This window comes from Oncorhynchus keta, chromosome 28 (assembly GCF_023373465.1).
Source record: "Oncorhynchus keta strain PuntledgeMale-10-30-2019 chromosome 28, Oket_V2, whole genome shotgun sequence".
NCBI classification, from domain to species: Eukaryota; Metazoa; Chordata; class Actinopteri; order Salmoniformes; family Salmonidae; genus Oncorhynchus; species Oncorhynchus keta.
The window spans coordinates 49672495-49692780 of NC_068448.1; the positions used below are offsets into that span (position 1 = coordinate 49672495).

At 43.8% G+C, this 20286-nt stretch overlaps 1 protein-coding gene across 1 annotated transcript; it reads left to right on the forward strand.

The window, feature by feature from the left end:
• The first annotated feature begins 277 nt into the window (after nt 1–277).
• Nucleotides 278–7461, forward strand: LOC118361541 (neuritin-like). The gene is made up of 3 exons (XM_035741555.2): nt 278–509; nt 3651–3795; nt 5395–7461. The coding sequence occupies exons 1-3, from the start codon at nt 455–457 to the stop codon at nt 5621–5623; spliced, it is 429 nt and encodes a 142-aa protein (XP_035597448.1). The 5' UTR covers nt 278–454; the 3' UTR covers nt 5624–7461.
• Nucleotides 7462–20286: the final 12825 nt, after the last annotated feature.

Genomic DNA, 20286 nt, shown 5'->3' on the forward strand with positions numbered 1-20286 from the left:
AATACACCACAAACGTTCGTTGTTTGTTTTTCTCTCTTGACGCTCCACGCTCTCTAGACACCAGCAATGTGGTCCTTGGCGATAACGTGTGCCCGTGACACAGATGCGGATATCACCACATCTCTTTTAATGACTGTACGGTGTGGGCAAGGGGGAAAGACGTAGAAAGCGGGAGTCCAACGGTAACTTTTACACCAAGCATGCCATGTGGGCGTGAAGCAGAGAGAGAGAGAGAGAGAGAGAGAGAGAGAGAGAGAGAGAGAGAGACGCCCTCGCTTTACAAGGGGTAAACCATTTCACTCCTCTTCGCCACGCTGTGTAACAGGCAACGGGAGAAAAAGCTCCCCGAGTGCTGCTGGAAGTTGATGGCTATGTGTGATGCTCAGACCTCAACATCGTTTTTCAATCAGAGTTTTTAAGATCTGCATATGCCAATGGTTTTACCACACGTAGAATGGGATTAACTTGGTCCGGCAAATATATCTCACTGTTTCTTGCTGTTCAGTTAGGTGAGTGACTCTGTCACGGTCGACTCGTTATTGTCTTGTTTTTATATTTGAGATGATGAATAGCGAATTGTAAGAATTATAGTCAAACTATTTGGAATGTAAACTATTCGACAATTTCAGGAAAAAAATATAGATTTTGTATTGCAAGGAATGCATGAAATCAGTTTATTTTCGGGTTGCAATGGGATGCATGCAAACGTAGCCACAACAAAACAAATGCTGTCACATTCCACGTTTTAATAGTTATAATGAAAAAATGTGAAACCAATTATTATTTATTTTGTATTAATCTATGCGAATGCATATGTAAATTCGATTGGAAAAGTGTATGGGGACGTTCGCATCACAGGAGCCTGTTGAGGGGAGGACGGCAAATAATAATGGCTGGAATGGAGTGAATGGAATGGTATGCGTTTGATGTGCTTGATACCATTCCATTGATAACATTCCAGCCATTACTAAGAGCCCGACCTCCTGAATTAAGGTGCCACCAGCCGCCTGTGGTTCGCACAAGTAGGCCAGTGTTTCGTTTGCATTGCATAACGCTGTCAGTGGAAGACGCTGATCCTTAGAGTCCTGTGGTGGCAAGGGAATTAATTATAAATAATGCATGCCATAGCAGCCGAGCCATTGTTGGAAAAACAGCAATGATTTGACTTGACATGCTTTGTGAATGAAACATTTGACAAAAATACATCTAAAAGGCAATTGACGCTCGTTTAATATATGAGTGTCGAGCAGGTGCGTCGTCTCTTTTTTCAAACGAAATGCATTGTGTGCGCTATTGTCGAACTGTCTAATGTATCGTAGGATTTCGAAAAGTGTGAGATCATTTTTCATTAACGAATATGACTATTAAACTAAATTTAGTATACGAAGATAACATCATTTAAACATTGTAAAAATCAACAAATGTAGCCAACCGCATAGATATTAAGTGTTTATTATATGCATATGGACTATTTGGTCTATTTAATGTTGAGGCTATAATTTAGAATATATCTAAGAATGTAGGCTAGCCATATCCATTTGTTTCATCGTGTAGCTTAGCATTAACCTAGAAAACGGCAACTGGTAAACAATGGATAGTCGTTTTTATCACTTGGATATTACCTGGTGTTTTGTCTGTGACTGCAGGGTCGTCCGCATCGGTCGCATTTAGAGTGTTAATCTACGTTGATGTGCGGTGTTTTTTCTTTAGCTAAATCTAGAGTGTGGGTGTGAAGGATTGATTAATAGTAGCGCGAAGGCTACTGTAGCTAGCTACAGAGCTAAGAGCTGAGTCTATGCTGAGTCTATGCTGAGTGCGAGAAACACGTGTGATGGATTCTCTAAAACGCTGTCCTCATTTCACACATTAAAATAAAGGGTCCCTAAAATTTAGATCAGAGGGCATATCTATTTCAAACCTTTTATTGCACTTGTCAAAATAATTACCCCAGTTACAAGATAATATTATTCTCAGGCTACTAAAACGATTGAAACTAGGTTGTCTTGATATATGCAGTTCTGCATTATAGACTGTATCGGATCGAATGTTAACATTCTATAATTAGAAGGTGGCATGTAGTACATTGCTGTAAACTTGCGATCTGGCATCATATAATTTCTGACCATAATGATGATTGCATTTCGAAATCGAATATAGAGACAGAGTTTGTGCCAAGTGTAAGCGGCACACGGTGAACTGCTAGGCTATATGGGGGTTATGTGTAATTTTACAATGCAAATGATCATATAATCTCGCTCGCTGCCACTTTATAAATAATCCCTGCAAAATGTGTAATTCAAGCAGGTTGCTCCTCGAGATGCAGCGACATGAATTATTGCCTTTCGAATATACGCATTAATCTGACCTCGACAGAGTTTATTACAAATCCGCATAATGTATTTGGTGACATTGGATTCCTTGTAGGCTACAGCCCGATTTACTAAAGGGCATGATGGCAATAAGAGTAGCCTCACATGTTTTACAACACTATTTAACGAAAACGTGATGCAGATATTGTCAACATATGACCTGAAACTAAATGCCTATAACAGAGGTTGTGCATTATTCTACAACCAATCGACCTTGGACACCATTGTAACAATCGAGCGATTCTCCCGCGTAACGAACCAGAGATGCTCCGTGCGTCCACCATTGGCAAACAAAAAAATGTAGTTCGAGGGGGTTAAAGGGTTGGATTGAAGACGTGCACGTTTGGCAACAACATTGTCATTTTCTCTATTTAACGAATTATAAAAGACGTAAAACGCCCCATAATCTGGTTGAATAAACACAGACACAGATATGACTAAAATGTATTACAGCATAGGGTACCCCCCACACCCACACAAACACACGCACACGTGCAAGCACACATATGAGCATTTCGTTACACTCGCAATAACATCTGATAACCATGTGTATGTGACCAATAAAAAATGTGATTTGACATACATATAAAAGCCATGCAGTGAGAACCCCCCCCCCCTCTCACTGTAGCTCGGCGGTGCGTTACCTCATCCTCCTTTGTTGCTGTTTTCGTGGCGTTCAATGCTGGGATCTCCGGATGTATTCTCCAAATATTAGTGTATGATCAAGTGCAAGGAAATTGTTGGACATATTAAGACGAACATTATACTATGGGAAAACATTCCCATATTTCTTCATCATAAGTTATATGGCTAATTTTGAACTATTAGTATATGAAACATAGTCTGGCTAACACCTAACCCTTTAAGTCCTCCTGACTATTTGGTGTCACACTGCGTCGATAATGAAGAGTGCTGTGCTTTTATTGGTTGGCTTTCCTCTATGTCCTTTGCTCAAATTTAGCTGTAGGCCTAATTTAAGATTTTTGTCATTCAAAAAGCATTACAAGAATATTGAGGTTTTGATTTTGTCCAATGTAACAGTAAGCTAAATCTGGTCAATTGATAAAGCATACTTACTTTAACCTCCATGTTAAACTTGTTTTGACCTTGCATTGTTTTTAGCCTTATAGATTATGAAATGTTGATGTTTTCAGACAATGCAATTAATAATGATTAAAAAAAGAGTGCACTAAAATGACAAAAAGTGAACTTGCTTTAACTGATTAATAACTCTGACAGCCCTATACAAAAGTCAATAAATTATTTCCCCCCCAATTCCAGTTTATCTGCTACATGTGGTGAGAGCAACGGGGAAATGTGATACAGTATTCAAAGGGTTCTCCAATTGCTTGCTGAGACTGGGGGAGAATATGGCTAACTATCCACAGGAGCTGGATGAGAAAGAAAACCTACAGACCATCTGCACGTAAGTTGAATTTAAAAAAGGAAAGAAAAAAAAAACATGCTACATTTGATCAAGCAGGCACAACCCCCACCCTGTATTCCAAACCGGTTGGTGCAAAATGGCATGAGGTCCCAGTTGAACGACAGCTCCATTGGATTAGATACAGAGTCGGGTTCAGGGGGAGCCACGTGCCAGCTCAATATGGAAAAAAAATGGGGGAGTGGCTTATTTGAAATGAACAACCTATGTGGAAATGGAATATTATAGCCCAAAAACTGTACATGTGATTGGACGTTAGGCATGTGAGAATGGGGGATCGACAAGCATGGGTGCTGATGATCTGTCTTTGGCTAGCTAGTTCGCCATAAGTGGTCGTTTAGGGCCCCCGGGCCGTCAGCGCTCCCCCTCAAAAAAACAAAAAACAAATAGTAGAATACACTCAGAATAGTAGAATTGACAAAGTGCTATTCCGCAAAAAAGAAATTGTGCATCAGTGTTTTTTCTCTTGTTATGTCAGTCACTGACAGTCACTCAATTAGCCATTTCAGCTAACAATTTTTTGTTTTGTAAGTTAGTCTAGCCAGCTATCTAAACTTGGAATAATCATAGCCGAACATCTACCGGCCATGTGGCCAGGCACCTGAAGCCCTTTGTCTACTTTCCCAGAGTCAGATGAACTCATGGATATCATTTTTATGTCTCTACATGCTCTTTGAAGGAAATTGCTATTGCTAACTAGCATTAGCACAATGGGTAGTCAATGGTAACTGCTAGCATGCTAGTAGTTAGCAGTTAGTTTTGCATGTCAATGCTAACTACTATCTCTAACTTACTTCATATTGAATGCAGAGACAAACATGGTATCCACGAGATCATCTGAGTCTGGGGAAGTACACAAAGGGCTTCCTTTTCAAAATTTCGAAATATCCCTTTAACATGGCATAAGTTTTGGCAAATTGTGTAGAACTGCAGGAAATTAGCTTTAAAACTGCAAAAATGTCTCTCCACACAAAGGTAAAATGGTAAAAATTGGCGACAATTGTCTTTAAAACGTAAATGTTTTGCTCTACCTTCAAGAGGTGGGCCTTTAAAATGTTTTGCCCATGACGTGGGGGACACAAGCAAATGTCACAAGCAAATGTCAGGTTAAAGCCCCCAAGGGCTAAGGACGGACCTGAAGACGGGAATAGGTTGTGTGTGTGTGTGTGTGTGTGTGTTAGAGAGAGAGAGAGAGAGAGAGAGAGAGAGAGAGAGAGAGAGAGAGAGAGAGAGAGAGAGAGAGAGAGAGAGAGAGAGAGAGAGAGAGAGAGAGAGAAGTAGAGCAATTGGAGGGGTTGGATAAAATCACGTGACTTCAGGGAATCTTTTTCAGAGCTTGTGAATTGCAACCAATGTAGATTTTGTTTGTCCTACTCGGGAGCTGTTAAAACAAGACTTTAGGCCTATGCATTTATTACTGGAATTATTTTTGGCGTTCTATTGTTATTAAAACAGTGTTAAAAGAAAATTATGTACTCTATTTGAATTCAGCATGGACAATTGATGAAGAGAGAGAACAGGATTATAACAGTAATATAATACTCTAACGCCTGTCTTGTTTATTTTGCATTTGATTTGCAGATATTGGGATGACTTCCACTCATGTGCGACCACTGCGCTGGTGGATTGCCAAGAGGGAGCCACAGACCTATGGGAGAAGCTCAAAAAGGAGTCCAGAAACTTAGAGTTCCGAGGGAGCTTGTTTGAACTCTGTGGCGGGGGGAACGGGGCCTCCAAATCCACAGTCGCTTTAGGTCTCATCATACTTCTAACGGCACTTTCTGCCTTAGTGACTTGGCTTGCATTTTAGAAAAAACAAACAAAGAAGAAGATAAAGGGGGAAAAATGCTAGCTATTGACACAAAAATACAAAACAAAAGAGACGTTTGAATTCATTTACACCCAAATGGATTATACTTCATCCGGGGAAGGCGACCTGATTTTGCTAGAGACATTGGCGGGTCGTCTTCCGGGACTGGTGCACCATATTTCTCTGACCTGGGGTCAATTACATTAAATATTTAGCAGGTATTGCGTTTAAATTATGATGACATTTAGATGGATCCTCGCCCGGTTACTATTAAAGTCGACGATGAATTATTTATATTAGTAGCCTAGGCCTTGACATCTGTTATTTCAGGTGATTGCAAACTGCTCATACTCTGTAGGCTAATGCGAGGCGCGCTTAGCCCAACGAAATCTCCAGATCGGTCTCCAATATTCACCGTCTAGATATGTTATTTACTTTACTTTGCGAAATGTATCATGTCGAGCCAAGTATAAATGGAAAGGGTTGTTTGAGGATATGATGTTTCTACCTTCACACGATGCTAATAGCCTAACTATCACCCTAGAAAAAATACATGTAAAATAGCATAGTAATAAGAATGAAAAAAAAGAGTACTCTGAAAAAAAGAGTACAAGCATTTAATGGTAGTTTGGTTATTACGTGAAAAGTAGCGTATGGCAATATGATGACAAAGTTGGTCAATGTAGAGAACGAAAACAGTGGCCGGAGAGTGATATGACTGTTGCCATTATGTTGGCACTTTACCCATCAATTTACGAACAAATAGAAGCTACCCATGGGGTATAGTATACATGAAACCATACTTTTCCAAAGTAGGCTACAGTAGCACGAGAATACTCGGAACGCGAAATCAATAGCTGGATGAAAAGAAATTAAGCTAGCTTTATTTGATGTTGCATAGACCACTTTTTACTGCCTTCAAAATATGTGTATTATGTTTGATTGTTTTTGGGAATGTTGCATATAACACTTCACTATTTCAAATCATGTAAGTAAATAAGAGACTATGTATATATAAGGAATTTTGAAAATATATATACTAATACTTTATCCCAAACATTTTTAAAAATAGATTGATTATTATATAACAAATCTGATTGCTAAAAGTACGACGGAATATTGAATAAAACAGTTCATGTTTGAAAATAAGTGTGTGGTTCAGATTTGAACATGTTACTATTTGTAGGTTTGTTCCAAAATGTGTAGCCTACATTATGCTGTCAAAATGTGTACATTGGTTGTGTGTAAATCATCACAGCTGATTTTGACCTAACTCAATGATGTTGACAGGTGTCTTTGGCAACACGATCTTTGGATGTTGGGTTCATTCATGGCTTTGAAGCAAACGAGATAAAGCAGTCAATCATTTAGTATTCACTCGAACACACACACACACACACACACACACACACACACACACACACACACACACACACACACACACACACACACACACACACACACACACACACACACACACACACACACACACACACACACACACACACACACACACACGCACGCACACGCACACACACACCGAGTCACTTCGTTGATTTAGGGAGAGAAAGCAAGAGACCATACTGCTGTTTGTCTTTCTGGGCAAAAACGTAAAATCTCAAAGCGACTGACTACTGTGGTTAGGACAAACAGAAACTGGCTAGGAAAAATAGAAACATTGAAACAGGCTACAGTATTTAGAAGAAAAATACTGATTTAAATATGTCCAATAAAGCATCCTAATGTGCAAAATATGAATTGAAATCGAGATTAGGAGTGGCAGGCGACAGGCGTCTGCGTTGCGTGAACCTTAACGATTAATAAAGGAATGAACGTTGTGGGCTTCAGCTCCTGATTGTTTTTTTATATTTAGGTCTATGTTAAAATGTGGTAAAGCAATATGAAATATATATAAAACTTTTTTTTTTTTACTAATATTGCTCACACATTTCGTCAATCAGAAGCTCATTTGTATTTTCTTTCCCCAGTGGAATACACTTTTGATTTCAAAAGCATGCATTAATATGGATGAAAGCTGTATGAATGACTGTCTCTCCTTCCAAGAAGAGAAAGAAACCTACAAACCTGCCTCTGTTTTTCATAGATGTTCTTTTATTTGAGAAAAATTCTGTAATTGCATGCAGTTTTTGTAGATTATATATTTTGTATCGGTAGGGACAATCACCTATCACCTCATACACGCCCCCCCCCCCTCGAAATAACAGAAAATGCGTTTAGCCTTTTTCCATCTTTTTCTACAGGAGAGTAGCATAATTATAAAAATACAAGTTCTAACAGAAATATTTGACCAGCTTTTATCGCCTCCGTGAGATATCCCCTTGAACTCCTCATTAAAAATGTATGCTACTCCGGAGGTTCCAGCTAGTTCTATTCAAAGCATAATCTCGAAGGGGTTAAGGCGCCACCTGTTATAGACTATACTGTGACCTATAACGAGCCCTACGTTTTGCCATTTCCTATGATAGTAATATTACTATAATAACGAAAACCTCAGATAAATTATAAATGCGAACAATCACAATTTGAATGCTACAATAATCATAGCCTCATATCTTTCTTCAAACGACGCATGATACCTTATTTGGTTTCAAAGAAAGATGGCATTGTTTTTGCCTAGAATAATTGAAGTAGGCTAATATCACTCTGACACGTTTTCGTTATTAAAGTTTTTAACAGCGTGACAGAAAGTGTAACTATACATACACACTATATTAATTCAAACTACAGTTGACTGATCCCCCCCCCAAATTAAACTATACAAAAACGATGTCCAACTGTGATTAGCCTATCTCACAGTACATGGCATATGATATGTACATAACATAATTAGCCTATAGGCCTATATGATTTTATCAAAGCATATACTTCTATAAACATGTTTCTATTCAAGTGTTTAATGATATTGTTGTCTCTTTGGCTATTTCATATTAGGTTGTGAACCACGTGAAATCAGGATACTAAGTAACCAGCTTTTCCTATTTGAACCCTGGGATTTCCTGCAAAAGAAACTGAAGATAGTTGCTGCATTCCACACACAAGCTCAAAAAGAAAACCTGCCAAAAAGACATGAAAGATTAACAAGGGAAAAATGTCAAGGCATGCCAAAAAAAGATACAAAATAAGCTATTTATGTTTTCTAAAGTAACAGTTCAACAATATCGGAATAGAATGCAGAGTTAGGCATTTTGAAGAGCAAGAGGACAAATTGCCCTTTCGGACACTTCAACAAACAATTACATATTTCAAGTTGGTTTTGGCAGACTTCCATTGTACCTATGCCTGTTCCAGTCTCAAGAGAAGTCTGCCTCACCTTTCAAGGACTCCTCTTACAAAGAGAGCCCTCTTACTGTATCAAGGTATGGTATTGAGGTCAAATTGGCCTAGGATCTTGCTTGATTGCTATGAGTTATATTGATGTACTCAGTAAACAATTCCTCTAGAGTGTACTGTTCAAAAGTGTTTCTCTGAGGAATATCTGACCTTTGTTTCTATTTGGGAGATGTGTGGCACGTTGTGGCTGCCAAACTATTGAACATTGGAGAGAATGTGGTCAAAACCCGGCTTTCCTTTAGTGCCACAAGTCTTTCAGGACCATGGACAACTCCTGACTCCCATGCAGTTCATTCAGCACCATATAGGTCTAAGCCAGTCAGTCAGAACCACGGAGAGCTTCTACATTAGCTAGACAGTTCCCAGCCTTGCTTGCCAAGTTTAGTCCAGAACAGACTACAGCTCAACCTGAGCTCACAACGCCATCAGTCTCCTGCAGTAGATACCTCAATAAAGCCTGATAGAGAATGAAAGAGTCCTCACAGTTGACACTTATCCCTAACATCAACAATTGCACGAGAATCTCTGCTAAGCTGGGTCTTTGCCCAGAAAGGGATCCCAATACTCTTTTCCAAAACAGTAGAATGATCCTCACAAAATACAACATTTAGACAGTTTTTCAATAAACACAGTTGTCTGTTTTTAGAAAGGCTTCAGGTCTTTACAGATTCTCCCAGCAACGACATTGTACCATCATAGGTTACACAACAATAGCTGTATAACACATGTAAAAAAAACACCACTAAAATGGGATTTGGGTTTGGGACATAAAATATCTTGCATCATAGAAAAAATAAACTCCTAGTAAAATCCTTTGGAGAACCTTGCAGAGTTCTGAGAAGATTGACATTACAACAGAAACTGGGGGCAGTGCTGGTATTCACTGACTTGACACAAATTGATAAGTGTCACTAACCACATATCACATAGCTTTCACCAATCCAGCCATGGCAGATCAGCAAATTCCTCCAAGAAGGGAGGAAGAAAGGATCCAATCTTAATACCTTCGAACAGGGCCTGTTTCTTCTGGAATGCACCTCTTCTGGAAATGTCACTCGCAAGAAACAGCCTTCCTCTACATATCTGCCAGTTCTGCCCATTGACTCTTACTAGAGAAGCCATAACTTCCATTAATCAGCTGGGGCCTTGTGAGTCGGCTAATGACTATCACATTTTGTCTTCAGACCATAAATGAAAGAATCAAATCAAGCAAACATTAGTGGTAGTTTAATCCTCCTTATTGAAGCACATGTATTTCATACCAAGACAAACTCAATTGGAACATGCTGATGATTGGTTGAGATAGACGCATGTCAAAAGGTCTCCAATCTTAAATATATATAATTTGATCATGAACATGTATACACACACGGTCATCGTGTTGTCAGGTGAGTTTTTCCAAATTTCATGGCTGACTCAAGATGTGCCTCTCGCAGCCATCCGCCGACAAATCTTCTCCTGCCAATCCTAATCGGATAAGGAATTCTCCCCAAGTCCTGCCGGCTTATCATGAAAGGTTTACTGTTGGGGAGACGTGTGCTGACACTAAGTCACCGGGTAGAATCCATAATCATCCAAGGCCTCAGCAGGGAGGCAACACAGGGCACAGGGTCAAATTGAACTTTAGCCCACTTTTCCATTGTGTTCACATCCCCCCCCCATCGGAAACTCCAAAATGAAATAAGGGACATGGTCATTCAGCACCAAATGGAGGGAAAGGGACTGAAACCGGAAGGGACAACCTGGACTTGTCCAATATGAAATGCAAATGTTGGTTTCCGTTGCAAAACATTTCAAAACGTTTCTGTTATGTGCTCTAATAAACATGACCCAAACAGGAATATGCCTCAACAGCAAGACATGTCCCCTCTATAAGTTGCCAATGAAATTGTATTTAAAAAATAAATAGCCAGCGTCATGGGGAGCTCTGCCAGTGAAAAATTACTTTGGAGGGCATTGTGACCTATTGAACATCAGTGGGGAGGCTCGTCAACGATTTTTGGAGAGCAGGCGAGTGCACCGCTGTGGGCCTGATTAATGCTGAGCTCCCTCCCACTTCAAATATTTCCCTGAGTCATTAAGTTTTCTGGCGACACTGAAACTTTCCCTCTCTCTGTCGACTAATTGACAAGGTCAATTCCACTTGGTTATTAAGTCTACATGGTTGACTTAGTGGCCTCCTCGGTCAATGCTATCATGTTGAGAGTGTACAAGGATTCCCTCAGGAGTCTAAAGGGGTCTCTCCAAATTACTGAGTAGACACCTCTGGCATCTAAATGACTTCCTTGGAATTGTTAACCCTGCAGTGACTGATGTCTTAGAAATGTTTAATTGTTGCTGAAGTAATTGTTAGATCATCATTTATTCATCTCAAAGACTCAAACTACTGTGGCAGCCGGCAGGGAGAGTGGGGGTGGAGTGGTAATTGAGGAGAGATATCTTGCAGGTTGCTGGATCCACCCACAAGCCTTATATGCACTTCCTGCCCCAACGAGGCAAGACTGTATTTCATTAGCCAGGGAGTGCTTGAGGATAAAGGTGGAAGCAGCCTGCAAAAATAAAACAAATAAAAAGCATACTATCTGTGAGATTACACGTTGTGACCTGGACTGTCGGACTAACCAAGGACCCGAGTGTGAGGATTACCCCTGGAAAACAGAACAGACTAAGAGAATGACTTGTGGACTGTGAGGTGATTGGTGAATTCCCTCTTCTTTCCCCGTGTACGAAAATCCATAATAAACTTCCCCTTTGCGTTCTATTCGTGCTACTGGTGCCTGTTTTGTTATGGAACTTTGGTATTGAAAGTTTCACAAATGAACATCCTTATTATAATAATGCAGATAGTCACAGAGATTTAGAGGATATGTGTAGTTGAAGTCAACAAGATAAGTTGTATTGCCAAATCTGTGTTGGAAACTACAACGCAGTTCCTAATATTGACTCCCACCACATCCAAAATATGGCAACTGTGATTACTGTACTGTTTGCAATTAGGATTTTGCGATGATTAATTAATTGTCAAATCATCCTCTCAAGTTAACTGTGGGTAACTTTTGTGAGATGATCAAGTGTATAATCATCCTACAAGTTCCATTCCTCGGGGTCAGCTTTTCCCCCCTCAGATACCTCTCTCCTAGATGCACTCAAAACAGAGAGGAAAAACACTTTCTCTCAAGCGCGATGATTGTGACAGATGGAAAGAGAGAAAGAAAGCAAGTGGGAGTCAGAGCTAGTGAGAGAAAGATAAATAGATACAGAGAGGATGAGAGAGGGAGAAGCAGAGAGAGGGAAGCAGCACTAATTGCTTGGGCTCTGGGGGTGCCTGGGCATTTGAATCTGCCACGGATCACCTGCACCCTAGGAGATAAATCACAGTCACGCCACAACCTCTGCGCTGCCGGCTAGGAACACAGGAGAGGGAGCAGGGGGACAGGAGGTCAGCACTGCAGCCCTCGGCAGCTATGCAGTTTGTGTGTGTGTGTTTGTCTGTGTAAGAGAGAGTGTGTGTGCCTCAAAAGGATAACTATGTAAGCCTGTGGGTTTGCATTGGCAGCTATCAAATATGTTGCTTGTGTAATGGTTTTCTTCTGGTGAAAGAGAGGCGGACCAAAATGCAGCGTGGTGGTTATTCATGTTTAATTTATAAAGACACTATACATGAATAAACTAACAAAAACAATAAACGTGCGAAAACCTAAACAGTCCTATTTGGTGCAAACACAGAGACAGGAACAATCACCCACAAAACCCAACACAAAACAGGCTACCTAAATATGGTTCCCAATCAGAGACAATGACTAACACCTGCCTCTGATTGAGAACCATATCAGGCCAAACATAGAAATAGACAAACCAGACACACAACATAGAATGCCCACCCAGCTCACGTCCTGACCAACACTAAAACAAGGAAAACACATACGAACGATGGTCAGAACGTGACAGAACCAACCCCCCTTGGTGCGGACACCGAACGAACGCACAACCTAAACCTATAGGGGAGGGTCTGGGTGGGCATCTGTCCGCGGTGGCGGCTCTGGCGCTGGACGTGGACCCCACTCCATAATTGTCTTAGTCCACCTTCTTAGCGTCCCTTGAGTGGCGACCCTCGCCGCTAACCTTGGCCTAGGAAACCTAACAACGGGCCCCACTGGACTGAGGGGCAGCTCCGGACTGAGGTAGCTCGGGACTGAGGGGTAGCTCGGGACTGAGGGGTAGCTCGGGACTGAGGGGAAGCTCGGGACTGAGGGGAAGCTCGGGACTGAGGGGAAGCTCGGGACTGAGGGGAACCTCGGGACTGAGAGGAAGCTCAGGCAGGTTGATGGATCTAGCAGATCCTGGCTGACAGGCAGATCCTGGCTGACTGGCAGATCCTGGCTGACTGGCGGATCCTGGCTGACTGGCAGATCCTGGCTGACTGGCGGATCCTGGCAGATCCTGGCCGACTGGCAGTTCTGGCGGATCCTGGCAGACTGGCGGATCCTGGCAGACTGGCGGATCCTGGCAGACTGGTGGATCCTGGCTGACTGGCGGCGCTGGGCAGACTGGCGGCGCTGGGCAGACTGGCGGCACTGGTGGCGCTGGGCAGACTGGCGGCACTAGCGGCGCTGGGCAGACTGGCGTCACTGGCGGCGCTGGGCAGACGGGTGGCTCAGGCGGCGGTGGGCAGACGGGTGGCTCCGGCAACGCTGGGCAGACGGGAGGCTCCGGCAACGCTGGAGAGGAAGGCTCTGACAGCGCTGGACTGAGTAGCTCTGGCGCCTCTGGACTGAGGGGCTCTGGCGCCTCTGGCATGAGGGGTGGGAGCTCTGACAGCGCCGGACAGGCGGGAGACTCTGCCTGCGCTGGAGAGGAGGAAGGCTCCGGCAGCGCTGGACAGGCGGGACGCACTGTAGGCCTGATGCGTGGTGCTGGCACTGGTGGTACTGGGCCGAGGACACGCACAGGAAGCCTGGTGCGGGGAGCTACCACCGGAGGGCTGGTGTATGGAGGTGGCACTGGATGGACCGGACCGTGAAGGCGTACTGGAGGTTTTGAGAGCAGGGCTGGCACTAACCGCCCTGGCTGGATCTTCACCCTAGCCCGGCTGCTGTGGGAAGCTGGGATGTAGCGCACCGGGCTAAGCACGCGTACTGGGGACACCGTGCGAACCACCTCATAACACGGTGCCTAACCAGCACCAAGCTCGCCACGGTTAGCACTGCGAAGAGCACTGTAGTGCTGAGATGGCACAGGACGTGCAAGGCTAGGGAGATGCACAGGAGGCCTGGTGCGTGAGGCTGGCACAGTCTTCACCAGACAACTAGCACGCACCTCAGGACGAGTATGGAGAGCTGACCCAGGTGTCATCAAATCCTCGACACACTCCGTCGGGCGAATTCCGTGTCTCATGCACCAACACAGCAACTCCCTCATATCTCTCTCCTCCAATCTCCCCATTAACTCCTTCACCGTCTCTGCTTCGCTCACCTCCAACACTGGCTCTGGTTTCCTCCTTGGCTCCTTACGACAAACAGGGGGAGTTGGCTCAGGTCTGACTCCTGACTCTGCCACACTCTCCCTGTGCCACCCCCAAGAAATATTTGGGGCTGACTCTCGGGCTTCCATCCGCTCTGCCGTGCTAGCTCCTCATAATGCCGCCTCTCTGCTTTTGCTGCCTCCAGCTCGGCTTTGGGGCGACAATATTCCCCTGGCTCTGCCCAGGGTCCTTTACCGTCTAGAATCTCCTCCCAAGTCCATTTCTCCAAGTAGTGCAACCTCTCCCTCTCCCACTGCTGCTGCTGCTGCTGCTGCCTCTGTTGCCTCTCCTGCTGCTGCTTTTGCTGTTGCCCATCACCACGCCGCTTGGTCCTGTTGTGGTGGGTGATTCTGTAATGGTTTTCTTCTGGTGAAATAGAGGCGGACCAAAATGCAGCGTGGTGGTTATTCATGTTTAATTTATAAAACCTAAACAGTCCTATTTGGTGCAAACACAGAGACAGGAACAATCACCCACAAAACCCAACACAAAACAGGCTACCTAAATATGGTTCTCAATCAGAGACAACGACTAACACCTGCCTCTGATTGAGAACCATATCAGGCCAAACATAGAAATAGACAAACCAGACACACAACATAGAATGATCACCCAGCTCACGTCCTAACCAACACTAAAACAAGGAAAACGCATACAAACGATGGTCAGAACGTGACAGCTTGCTTGCATAGTAGATGGGTCGACATGACATGCTTAATAAAACCAACAAGCTCTCCCTTGAAACCCCTATGACTTTCTAATGCCCTATGTGAAATGTAAAGCAGTACCCTACTCTGGGCACAATCAGTGGGTCTTTCTACAATAACATCCCCTTCCAACCTCATAGGACCTGTGTCTGGCACAAAGGCTGCTAGACTGCTACCATTGCTCATCTATTTTCAATCTCTTCTTCCTTTCTCTCTTTCTCACACCATTCTTAAGGGAATAACATGTGGGGAGGCTTTTTCAAGTCTGTTGCATCAGCCGCGCACCATGGAAAAACGTCTTCATCGGTATTGGTTAGAAGAGTGCTTTGCTGAGAAACGAGACTTCTTTAGATGCTCCAAGGCAGAACACACTGCCATGTGAAGTGTAATGCTGCTGCCTTCTAAAAATACATGCCCTGAATTTTTAAATGAACACGTGGAAAGCCCCCCATGGGACCACTGAACCGAGAACCCACTCCGAGCACGTTCGCACTTGTGTCGCCAGCTCGCGGTCAGCGTTCCTCGTTTTTACGTGGTGGCGCTCTGTAATATTTAATTATATGGTGGTGTGAAAGAGCTAACTGGTGATGTATTCCCCTGTAAGCTAGCGTCTGTGAATGACGATTCTGCAGAGACGGCGTTGAGAGGGGGTGTGAGGAAGAAACACTAAGAAGTGAACCCGATTATTACTCACAGTATTGTCTCTGTAGGCTACTGAAGAATTCATACAAATCATTCATTTCTATTCCAACTGTCTGTCTATTTGAACCCCCTCTATTGTCATGCCCTTATCTGTTTCACCGGTCCTTGTGCTTGTCTCCACCCCCCTCCAAGTGTTGCCCATCTTCCCCATTATACCCTTTGTACTTTACCCGTGTTCTCTGTTTGTCTGTTGCCAGTCTGTCAAGTCAACCAGCATTTTGTCTCAGCTCCTGCGTTTTCCCAATCTCTCTTTTTCTCGCCCTCCTGGTTTTGACCCTTGTCTGTCATGGCTCTGAGCTTGCCTGCCTGACCACTCTGCCTGGCGTCCTGTACCTTTGCCCCTACTCTGGATTACCGACCTCTGCAGGACCTCACCCTGAGCCTGCCTGCCGTCCTGTATTGTTGCCCCACTACTCTGGATTATCGACCCCTGCCTGCCTTGACCTGTCGTCTCCAGCCGACCACGTACGCAGACTCAACCCCCAGAGATGTCTGTATTGCGGTATTGCCGGACAATATGTGTTTTCCTGTTCCTTCAAGAGGCCTAGTTCATTTGTAAGAATCAGTACTCTGGTGGGTCTTTAGGACAATTTTGCTTCTCCCCTTACTCGCCCCCCTTTCCATACCACCCTGCAGAGAGGGGACCAGTCCAAGTCTCTCCAGATACTCATCGACTCGGGGGCCGATATGAGTCTTATGGACGTTACCCTGGTGTCCAAGCTGGGCATCCTCACTCAACCTCTCTCGATTCCAATGGATGTTAGAGCGCTGGACGGGTGCTCTATATGCCGGGTCACCCACCATACCATCCCCATCAACCTACGACTGTCAGTGAACCACAGCAAGACGATCCACTTCCTGATAATTGAGTCTCTGCAGGTTCCAGTGGTATTGGGAATCTCTTGGCTCCAGCGACACAATCCCTCGATTGACTGCTCTACTGGTGCCATCGGGGGCTGGGGCCCGTTCTGCCACACTCATTGCCTGAAATCAGCTCTGCCTGCCATAGGACGTCTTCCTGGGGGCTTGGAAATTGCCCCGGACCTCTCCGCCAGCCGGGCGGAGTACCAGGATCTACGGAGGGGTTCAGTAAGGCCCGGGCCACTTTGCTTCCGCAGCACCGACCGGTTTCCAAGAAGGTCAAGCCAGAAGTGCTGGTACGCCACTATAGCCCCGCGGCTACAGCCCCTGAAGCCGAGACCTTCCCCCCCCGTCCAAGAATATTAGCTGCTCTGCTGTTCGTCCTCCGTTGCCCCATACCCTCCGTATACTTCCTACCTTTTTCCTGTGTCAAGAATTAAAACCATGTCTCACAGCCCATTGTCTCCTGTTTCCAGGCCCACCCCTCTCCCCCGTCTCATCGACGGCCAACTGGCATACAGGGTGAGATGTCGGGGCATGTGATTCTAGTACCTGGTTGAGTGGGAGGGTTATGGCCCGGAGGGAAGGTGCTGGGTCTCTGATCTGTTTCACCTGTCCTTGTGCTTGTCTCCACCCCCCTCCAGGTTTCGCCCATCTTCCCCATTATCCCCTGGGTACTTCTCTATTTATCTGTTGCCAGTTTGTCAAGTCAAACAGCATTTTGTCTCTGCTCCTGCTTTTTCCCAGTCTCTTTTGCTCGCCCTCCTGGTTTTGACCCTTGCAGGCCTGACACTGAGCCCGCATACCTGACCACTCTGCCTGCCCCTGAGCCTGGCCCGCCGTCCTGCACCTTTGCCCCACTACTCTGGATATTCGACTCCTGCCTGCCTTGACCTGTCGTTTGCCTGCCCCTGTTGCTGTAATACATATTGCCACTTCAACGCAGTCTGCATTTGGGTCTTACCTGAAACCTGATGCTATAGGATGTCATATCCGAGAACAATATGGTATAGATATCAACTAGCTGGTGTGACCTCTGAAAGATATAGGTCTATCACATGCAGCGAGGATATGTTAAATTATATCCGGGATATACAATGCAATAAAATATGTAAAGAGATATCCTTTTAGGTTGCATGTTAAGCGTCCTAAAAACATCTGATGAAATTCAAAACAACATTTGGGTAACACATGCCTCATGCTTTCTTTATGAATGCTGTGCAGCCTTCTGTGCATCCACTCCATCCTCCATATTTTGAATACAAATGAGACAGACATGAATTATGGTGAGTGAAAAGTTCCTATTTCCATGCTCACATAAGTTTGCAGTAATGTTCAAGATAGAACCCGAATCATATCATTACATTTTGATCATGATTATTGAAGGCCACGAGTCGTATTGCTGCTGCATGACATAGATTTCAGATTATACACAGATATGTTAATATCACTAATACTGTTCCTCAAGCCAAATTAAATCATACATAAAATGGTTATCGAAAGTGTACATGTGATGTAAAAATAAGTTGGCTGTAACATCAACACATGAGTTGGAACCGGTGGCAATTTTATCATGTAAATCTTTGTGGAGCAAACCATTTAAAAAAAAGTGTTTATGCCTGCCAGCAAAGCCACTACACAAAGCCACTAAATCCCCCCCCAGAAAACACATTTATTGCACTATGATGGTGACAAACAGTGCCCACAAACTATTAGGGCCTCCATAAAGCTGTAAGTCGCAACACATTACAACCGCTACACCTGGCTATCAGCGGAGCCTTGTCTGGCAGCGAAACAGTTCATTCAGCCTCATTTACTGCCTTTAAAAACACATAGCTGAAATAGCTAACTTGCTTAAACAAATGCGGTCTCTACTGACAATTGAGATGTACAAACTGTGGCATAAGGGGACAACGAGTGGATAAGAGGCAATTCATAATTTCGATTAAGACAATAAGGGTTGAGCTAGGAAGGACATAGTCAATATAATTACTTGTACAGCACTTTTGAAGTGACAGAATTCAGAACATGGGCCATTATTATAGAACCGTAGGATAAATAAAGGGGGCATATAAGCACACAATGAAAGCTCTTTTACAATATTCAACGATGACATTTCTCTAAAAACTAGAGAGGCTACATGAGGCAGAGGCTTCATGTGCACCACCAAGTCCGAACAGTAGGCTAAGTTATTAGGGGAAAAGGGACCAAATTATTAGGGCGAGGCACATGGGCTACTAACAGCTTACTACACAACATACGGTTAGTATGTTGTGTATCACAACATACTATCACTTTCTTAGTTACAGTATACATATCTCCATGGCATATTACATCATTTCTGCAGCAGCATACAAGCCATTTTTGGACTCACCTTGTGCTGTGCTCACTTGAACAGGAAGGTGACACAACGGTCCTTCGTGGACACATTTTGCCATCAAACTTTGTCATCAAAGTCTGGCATTCCCTGGATTTATGGTACTTACAAGACAACTGGGAACTCTGAAAAATACAAGGTTGAATCATGACATCAGTGATCTTCAGATCAAAGCTTTAGAAAGATGCCAGAGTTCCGTTTAAAGCGTATTTTCCCAGTCGGAGCAATTTTTTTTCCTGAGTTCCAAGTTGTGGTGAACTCACTGAAGTCTGAGATTTCCAGTTGTTTTGAACGTGGCAGTAGTCGTGCTGTATTGACAGCATGGCCAATGTTGAATGTTTATCCTTTAAAGAATGGAAAAGAGGCCCTTAAACCCAGACTTGGACCACACACCCAGTCCACTGAATAGCAGGCGAGTGATTGCTTTGCAATGCTTGCAGTAAGCCACGGACTCCTTCCAAACCACTAATTATTGAATTTGTGATTTCCAACTTGTTGTGTAATGCAGGGGCACAACCTTCACTGGGGATGGGAGACATGTCCCACCCACATTCTGAAATTGCATTTTTGATACAAAACAAAAACAACTGTGTGCTTTAGGAACATGCTGATGCCTCCGAGCTGTTAGGTGAGATTTTTGGAGTGTTTATCCAACTGGATTAAAAAATAAAATGAATAAATGAGTGATGTCCCACCCACTTCTAAAACCAAAGTTGCTCACCTGGTGTAATGTTAATGTCCAATGGCCGATGAGCCCCGATACATTTTATATATCATTTCTATTCATACTTTCTCTTCATACCACAAGGATTGAAAAGGATTTGCCAGTAGATTGTCGACTTGATTCATGATGATGACTGCTAGCTTGCTTGCTAAGATTTTGAAAGTATGATGTTGACATGATCAGTCCAATTAAAGCTATGGTAGATACAATGTGATTTGACTTCATTTTATCTGTGGCCAATGACCTTGAGCCTTCTTTTCGAGCTCTCCCTGTAGATTTTGCAGCGACGTAGTGTCCCCATGAGGGACAGAATACTGAGCCAATCACAGCACAACTGGAGAACATAATCAACCCCTACGCTCCGCATTTTCCACTGGCTGGCCCACCACCACAGATTGGGAGCCCCATAGGGCGGATCAC